Genomic DNA, 9,147 nt, shown 5'->3' on the forward strand with positions numbered 1-9,147 from the left:
CACTGATGACATCATCCTTGTGAAAGAGTGACAGACATCCTCTCACTCTAATATTACCTTTTGATACACACATTGAAAAATAGAAACTAAAATGTTTAAAACAATGGAGATACCAATACCAGTTAGAACAACCTATACAGTAATTCCAAAATCTACATTCACATCCAATCATTCACCATCAGTTCTATATAGTCACTCATACCTGTACTCACTCATCATATGTACTCGTACACCTATAGATCCTGTTACACACCTACACTCATACATAGAGCTACTCACACACATACTCACACATGCAAATAAAGTGTCAAACATCCATTTACTTGCATATACAGCTATACACACACCACTACACTTACTTCTACAGAAAAGTACACATATTTGCTCTCTTAAACAATCACTTATAGAAACACATACTTATTTATACAGGAACTCTTCCAATCTCTTACTCTCATATAAACTCACTTATATACATCAAAACTTACGTATACTAGTTAAAACATATGTACTTACTCATAAAGTCACTATTGAGTCAGTAATTCACTCACTAACACGCCCATATACACACACTCATCCATCCATATAGTCCTGCACACATGCTGTGTTCAAAACACATACAAACAGTGAGTCAGTCATTCATGCCTCTATGCGCTAAGTAATATCTCCCATCGAACCTTACAGACACTCATACTGATACTCAAAAACACAACTAATAACTCATATACACACTCATGTAGCTACTCACCAACCCATACAGCCATTTATACACAAAGTGAGACACTGATACAGATATTTAAATATTTGAACATTACTCACTAATACATGTATTCACTAAGATATACTTAATAAGTCAGTTATACAATCAATTTTACAAAAAAAATCCATTCAGACACTTATTTAACCGTTTATTCTTCCATCGATGTTTAGATATACATATATAAAAAATATTTATTTTTCAGAAAGACACACATTCACTGGATGATGTCATCAGTGATGTCATTTTAGATGTCATCAGTGATGTTATGAGTGATGTCACTGACCATGTCACGAGTGATGTAATATGTGACGTCATCAGCAGTGGATTGCGGGCGCGCAAGTTATAGTTTGCTGAACTAACTGACTATAATGGGGGAATTTGAATGGTTTTGTATGAGTGAAATGTCCAGCTAACTATAACATGTGTGAAACCTATGGTTTTTTCAGTGAATATATATGGTGAAGGGAGTAATAACAATTTTAATCACCAGGTTATAGGGCTTTGTTTATCACAATTACGATTATGATATTCTCTTAAAGTGCACCAGCTTTTGAACCCATATTGTAGCAGTGTGGATGCAGTGGTTAGATGTAGCAGCAAATGCCCACTGGGGCACAATTTTGAATTTTGAAAAACTGATCCAAACTATGCGTTCCCATTTAATCAATGATGTTTTCCTTTTGCGGAATTTGCACTTTACATAGCGAATTTGCACTGAATATATAAATTGTATATAGATATATATTGTTTTACATTTTTTTTACATGATTTTAACATGTTATATACAAATTGTTTATTTTTCTAATTGATTTAATATTTTAATCAATTGATTTATATGGAAATAATCATGAGAAATTATTGGGAACAAGAGCTGAACAAACAAAGAAGAGTGATATTCTCTTTTAAATTGTTTAGTTTTCTACTCTTCAAATGCATGGTCAAACTTAAAAACTGTTTTGGATCACAAAGCACTTTTTTGTAATTGTACAAAAAGTATTTTACTAATCAAGCGCTACTGAACCAGGCTGAAGTATGTTTTTTATTTCCACATGCTGTGGGGTCAGCTGACTGTGTATTAGCACTTTAAGAGTGATGGGTGTACGATCGACCATGTCATGTGATCAAGGGGCGGAGGTCCCGAAACGCGTCATGGCGGCGTGTTCTATGCACAAAGGATGGAATAAAATTTAAAAGCTTGCAAAATATCCGTGAGGGTCCGGTCTCTTTATTTCCCTGCAGTTCGGTTTGGGGACTTGGCGGAGTTCTTGGCACGTTACTACACCGACAGCTTCTGGGTGTATACCGGACCCCTTCAGTAAACAGGGCGAGAGCGGAAGGAAGCAGTTTTGCGGGTTTTCCTGCAAAGTTCAGCGGCTCTGGTAAGAGCAACCGTGGCAGCCCCCGACGAGCGAGAATCTCCTAGAGCAGCGGCTGCACTGGAAGGCGAGGCAGTTCCCACGGCTGTGGTAGAACCGGCGCCACGGTAAACAGCAGACGGCTCGGTGAGGAGCCGCGGGAAATTTGATTCGGGACTGAAGGAGGAAGCAGCACAGTGTGAGGGGTTATTTGAAACCTTGTCGCACACAGCTGAGTGCAATAATTCATCCGTAAAAACATACAGCAAAACGTGCATAAGACCATGGCCGCCGCTGATGTGGTCAGAAGCCGTCAGGAGGCGGCTATTGAAATGTTCGACGATGCCCCTATTGCCAATAATAACCCCATGGAGCAGGCGACGCCATCAAGCATGGGGAGCAACGTGATGAAAGAACTGTTTAAGAAACTGGAGAAAGCCATGCGCACGGAACAGGCGAAGTGGTGGGAAATGAAATCACTGTCCCGCTATTTAGAAGTCGAGCGCGTTCCCCGTGGCTTGAGGATCATGTTAGCCCCCAGCTTTGAAAACCTGGATCCGGAGATGTTAAATGAATGGGCAAGGTGTAATTTGGATTCTTCGAGCAGACTGTTAAGAATTCTGATTAAGTATGCCGAGGGTGATGGAGTGAAACTGGGGGCAATAATAAGTGACCTCAATGAACAAATTAAGAAGCTGAACGATGCGGAGCAGGAAAAACGATTGCGTGAACTAATGACACAACGGCTCACCAAAGAAGAGGAGGTAATCAAAAGAAGAAAAACCTTCAAATTTCAGAGGGACAAATTAGATTACCAAAACGGCCGGATTTTCACCTTTTCTAAGAAGTACGACCAACAAAAGGGAACGACCGGACCTCGCACAACTGGTATGGGGCAAAGCAGTAGTAGGGGCATCAGCCCTTCTACCTCTGATTCCAACTTAAGCTCCATTCCAGGAAGTGAGTCGGAAAATGATCAACGCAACACTGATGTGGCGGCGGGTTTTACCAAGCGGTCGTTGGGAGAGGAAGTGGAGTGCCTACGCAACGACTGCAGGCAGACCCTAAGATCACACACCGCCGGCTCGAAAACAGGCGGAAACGCAACCTCAAACGCAAGTGGCGGAGGAGGAGTCGGGCAGCAAACCGGCACAGCGAAACCACCAGTGAAGGGCCGGGGACGCAAGCGCTGGAACCGCAAATGAACGAACAAGTAAGCAACCAACTCTCTGTGATTAATCTTTCAGATGTTCATTTAACTAACAATGAGATTAAGACTTTATCATTGGGCTTGACTTATTGCCCTCCTTGTACATTCAATTATGCGCAAACAAGAATGGATTTTTTTAAATACATACGTAAATTGAAATTGAAAAAGCTATTCTTGCAGAACAAGTTAAAAACGCGCGCACCATCGCAGGATAACAACAAAACTGATCTGGATTCGGGCCCGTGCCTGGCAGGAGAGGTCGATCTTTATGTGGACTTGGTTGATTTGAATAGAGAAGGGGGAACTTTGGTTGACGTGGATATAGAGGAGCATGTAAGAACTGATGCCCCAGGGGCCACGGGCTTTAAACCCAAATCGACATTTAACCCTATATCAGTTATGACAACATAGAAGTATTTAATAATCTGGTTATATCTGATTTAAAGGAATTGCATCAGGCCTCTAGGATAAAAGACGCTAGACACAATAAAAAGTGTAATAATGCCTATGGGAGCCTAATGAGAAAATTACTGGGGGGGAGAACACTGTGATTATTAAGCAATCAGATAAGGGGGGCAACATTGTCCTGTGGCCAAAACAAATGTATATGGAAGAGGCTTTACTACAATTGAATGACAGAAATTGTTATTGTAGGAGCGATTGGCGTACAGCTAGACAAGCGTGGGATGCTTTCCACACCAGATTATATGCTTGGAAGGGCATGGAATTATTTAGTGGGGATGAACAAAAATTCCTGAAGTCGAATTATCCTGTGATCCCTGTGTTTTATATGATTCCCAGGGTCCACAAAAGTCTGACCAAGCCACCAGGGAGGCCTATTATCTCCGCCAGACAGGGTCCATTTGAGAATGCTTCCAAATACATCGATCACTTCCTGCAGGAGCATGTGAGGGCGCTTCCCTCGTACATCAGGGATACTGGTGATTTTTGGGATAAAATCAGAACCATCAAGTGGCAGGAAGATTACTTATTGTTAACGCTAGACGTAACTTCCTTATACACCAGTATTAATCACGATGATGGCTGAAGGGCGGTAAAACATTACTTGAAGCGTAGACCTGCCTGCATGCTACAGCATAATAACATGATCAGTGAGATGACAGAGATCTGCCTCAAAAGCAACTTCTTCTTGTTCCAAAAACAGGTTTTCCAGCAATTGAGGGGGGTTGCGATGGGGGCCTGCTTCTCCCCAAGCTATGCCTGTCTGCATATGGGGCATTGGGAGGAGCAGGTCCTGGCAAGAACTTATGAGGAGACCATGGCTAATAACATCATAGCCTGGTATAGGTTCATTGATGACCTCTTCATTATTTGGAGGGGGTCAGAGGTAGAGGGAAATAGGTTCATAACCAACATCAATGTGAATGATTTGAACCTACATTTCACTGGTCAGATTAGCAGCGTGAAGGTTACCTTTTTAGATGTGGAGGTGAGCATTGTCAGTGGCAGGATAGTGACTGACCTACACCGAAAGGCAACGGCAGGAAATACGGTGTTGCACGCCACCAGCCGCCACCCAGCGCATTTGATTCGAAGCATCCCCTACGGGGAGATGCTGAGGATGAAAAGGATTTGCAGCACGAATGACAGCTGTGAGAGAGCACAGAAAGCCAGCAGGAAGAGATTCATTGAAAGAGGCTACTCACGAACGATGGTGGAGGGTGCCATGAGACGTGCCAATTTAACTTCAGGGCATAGTCCAATAACAGATGTTGTGCCTACACTGACCGTAGAGAAGGAGTCTGGTCAACCAAGATTGATAACGGCATATAGCAGACAGCACAAAGAAATATTTAACATCATTCGCAAAAACTGGCAGGTGGTTAGGGGAGATTTGGTCATTGGTGGGACCCTTGCCAGTAGACCAGCCATAACTTACAGCAGAGCCAGGTCCATGAGCGATATGATAGTGAAGAGTAGCCCGGAAGTAGCCGATGACAACTGGCTAGGAAAGAGCAAGGGCTTTCTAAAATGTGCAGTCTGCAAAGCATGTAGGATAGGTAAAAACAGGACTACCTACATGACTGCCTTCAATAGCGAGGTGAGAACGATCAAAAAGAAAATCACCTGCAAGTCAGACTTCGTGGTTTATGTGTTGGAATGTGCTTGTGGCCTACGCTACGTGGGCAGCACAAAGCTGCAGGTTCACAAGCGCATTCTCCAGCACATGAGGGCAGTGAGCAACAAAGATGAGGCATACCCTGTCGCCAGACATGTAAACATGTGCCATGGTGGGGATATAGGATGTTTGCAGTATTATGCCAATGACATGGTTCCGCCTCTTCGTAGAGGTGGTGACAGAGAGGCCCAATTGAGAGTTTTGGAAACACGCTATATTCTGGAGTTTAATTCCAAGGCCCCCAACGGTTTGAATCAAACGGAAGACTTACATTCTTGTCTTTATTAGGGATCTAATTGTTCATACCGGTTGGGCCCAACTTTGTCAGTTACTGCAGATTTCTGAAGGGGTAACAATGTATTTGAGTCGAACATGTAAATAGTCTGCCTCCTGTTTTCAACTTCAACTCATGGTGAAGGGAGTAATAACAATTTTAATCACCAGGTTATAGGGTTATGTTTATCACAATTACGATTATGATATTCTCTTAAAGTGCACCAGCTTTTGAACCCATATTGTAGCAGTGTGGATGCAGTGGTTAGATGTAGCAGCAAATGCCCACTGGGGCACAATTTTGAAAAACTTATCCAAACTATGCGTTCCCATTTAATCAATGATGTTTTCCTTTTGCGGAATTTGCACTTTACATAGCGAATTTGCACGGAATATATAAATTGTATATAGATATATATTTTTGTACATGATTTTAACATGTTATATACAAATTGTTTATTTTTCTAATTGATTTAATATTTTAATCAATTGATTTATATGGAAATAATCATGAGAAATTATTGGGAACAAGAGCTGAACAAACAAAGAAGAGTGATATTCTCTTTTAAATTGTTTAGTTTTCTACTCTTCAAATGCATGGTCAAACTTAAAAACTGTTTTGGATCACAAAGCACTTTTTTGTAATTGTACAAAAAGTATTTTACTAATCAAGCACTACTGAACCAGACTGAAGTATGTTTTTTATTTCCACAGGCTGTGGGGTCAGCTGACTGTGTATTAGCACTTTAAGAGTGATGGGTGTACGATCGAGCATGTCATGTGATCAAGGGGCGGAGGTCCCGAAACGCGTCATGGCGGCGTGTTCTATGCACAAAGGATGGAATAAAATTTAAAAGCTTGCAAAATGTCCGTGAGGGTCCGGTCTCGTTATTTCCCTGGAGTTCAGTTTGGGGACTTGGCGGAGTTTGTGGCATATATATATATATATATATATATATATATATATATATATATATATTACTTACTGGCGATATCCAGTAGGTATATAAAGTTAGGACCTAGCTACCATAGGAAATCCACATCATTCTATTGGGAATAACTTTGGCGCCGGTATAGGAATTTGCGTGCAATTTTCCAAAATTTAGGCCAGCTCCGCTCCGCTTCTTCCCTGGAAGTTTCGGGGGGATACGTCATGCGGGGGCCAAGAAAAAAGGGGGGTCCCAAAACGTGTTTTCCCCATGTTAATTTCCATAGGACGAATAGACAAGGCTACAGCCCGAACCTGAATGGAATTACACCAAACTTTGCAAAATTGTAGGGACTGGTACGCAGAAGTGCCTTTTCTATATTTGGTGAAAATTGCTCCAGTGGTTTTTATGAAAATTAACTTAAAAAACACATTTATATCTGGGCCGAGCCTAACCTACACATCTCATCGTGAGATCTGATTGGCTGTCAGCACTTCATCCAAGAAGTGTTGGCAACCATCTTGGGACCAATATACATGTTAGCACCTCATTAAAAAGCATTGTATTTAATAGTTACATTATAAATCATTTGTTGATGGTACCATACTCATTTTAGGAATTGTGGTGTGTTCTAAGGTGATTTTACCATGTGAAAAAGCTTCTGCTGGGATATCATGAATCATGTTTGAAAGAAAACTATTATCTCATGCTTTTCCCACAGTGGTTTGGAAGGGGATCTATAAGCTAAACTGAAAGCATATTTTCTCTAAATTCACATTATCTTTCCCAGTCATGTGAGAATGAAGTCTGACATTCTCATTAAAACATGTACATACAACAAGGACAGAGACTGTCAGTTGATTCCTTTGTGTTCTACTGCAGCCTCCTAGAGTGTTCTAAAGAACAACTAGAGCGCTAACAGTCTTACTTATGACAAAAGTATGGCACACCAGAAGCCATCTTGATTGGAAATAAGTGGTAAGTCAGAAAACATTTAATTTAAAAAGGAACAGAATGAGGGGGTTCATTTTGCCATAGAAAGTATGATTATTGCTTCAGAAAGAAAAATTAGGGCACATTTTGAGTGACTTCTCAAATCCTCTTCTATTTCATTAAAAGAATTCTGATATGCAGTCTCCCAAGATGGCCACCAGAGACAAAAGAGCCCAAATGTAGCTAAATATCACCCAGATGTAGCCCAAGTATAGCCCAATGACAGAATGTCCCAAAGCGTTCTAAAGAACAACTAGAGCGCTAACAGTCTTACTTATGACAAAAGTATGGCACACCAGAAGCCATCTTGATTGGAATGTAGTGGTAAGTCTGAAAACATTTAATTTCAAAAGGAACAAAATGAGGGGGTTCATTTTGCCATAGAAAGTATGATTTGTGCTTCAGAAAGAAAAATTAGGGCACATTTTGTGTGACTTCTCAAATCCTCTTCTATTTCATTAAAGAAATTCTGACATGCAGACTGAAACATGCACTTTGAACACAAGCAGCAGGCTTCCCTAGTGAGCAGTAGCTTTACTACAGTGATCTAATGAGCAACTAGAGTGCTAACATTCAGAATTTATGGCAAATGTGTGACACATCTGAAAGCCTTCTTGATGGAACCAAAGTAAACAAGCAATGAAAATGCAATAGCTAGCACCCTCGTTTAAGTTAAAGCCATTCTGTTTGTAATGAGGTGGCTTTTTAGCTTTGCTTTTATTAGTGTTTTTAAAACTTTCATTTAAATAACATGCATATGTATGCATATATGTATATGTATGCATGCATTTATATTTGTATTTATATAGATATGCAGATTATATATGTTTATATATGTATGTGTATATATATATATATACACATACATAGATATAAATGCATATGCATATATATGCATATATATATATGTGCATATGTGTGCGTGTAGAGAGAGGTAGAGAGGTAGAGGTGTAGAGGTAGAGAGGTAGAAGTAGAGAAGTAGAGGTAGAGAGGTAGGGACTATTAGAGAGAGAATTAGAGAGGTAGCGAGTAGAGAGTGAGTAATAGAGAGTAGAGAGTGAATAGTAGAGAGTAGTAGAGAGCAGTAGAGAGAATAGCAGAGAGTGAGTAGTAGAGAGTAGTAGAGAGTGAGTAGTAGAGAGTTAGTAGTAGAGAGTAGTAGAGAGTAAGTAGTAGAGTGAGTAGTAGAGAGCAGTAGAGAGTGAGTAGTAGAGTGGTAAAGAGTGAGTAGTAGAGAGTGAGTAGTAGAGAGTGAGTAGTAGAGAGTAGTAGAGAGTGAGTAGCAGAGAGAGAGAATAGTAGAGAGTAGTAGAGAGACTTAGTAGTAGAGTGAGTAGTAGAGAGTAGTAGAGAGAGAGTAGTAGAAAGTGAGTAGCAGAGAGTAGTAGAGAGTGAGTAGTAAAGTGAGTAGTAGCGAGTGAGTAGTAAAGAGTAATAGAGAGAGAGTAGTAGAGAGTGAGTAGTAGAGAGTAGTAGAGAGTGAGAAGTAG

At 40.6% G+C, this 9,147-nt stretch overlaps 1 protein-coding gene across 1 annotated transcript; it reads left to right on the forward strand.

Annotated features, from left to right (window-relative positions):
• Positions 1-2,396: 2,396 nt before the first annotated feature.
• Positions 2,397-3,317, forward strand: LOC147724219 (uncharacterized). The gene has a single exon (XM_086966975.1). The coding sequence runs from the start codon at positions 2,397-2,399 to the stop codon at positions 3,315-3,317; it is 921 nt and encodes a 306-aa protein (XP_086823101.1).
• The last annotated feature ends 5,830 nt before the right edge of the window (positions 3,318-9,147 follow it).

This window comes from Lissotriton vulgaris, chromosome 4_1, assembly GCF_964263255.1.
Source record: "Lissotriton vulgaris chromosome 4_1, aLisVul1.2, whole genome shotgun sequence".
NCBI lineage: Eukaryota > Metazoa > Chordata > Amphibia > Caudata > Salamandridae > Lissotriton > Lissotriton vulgaris.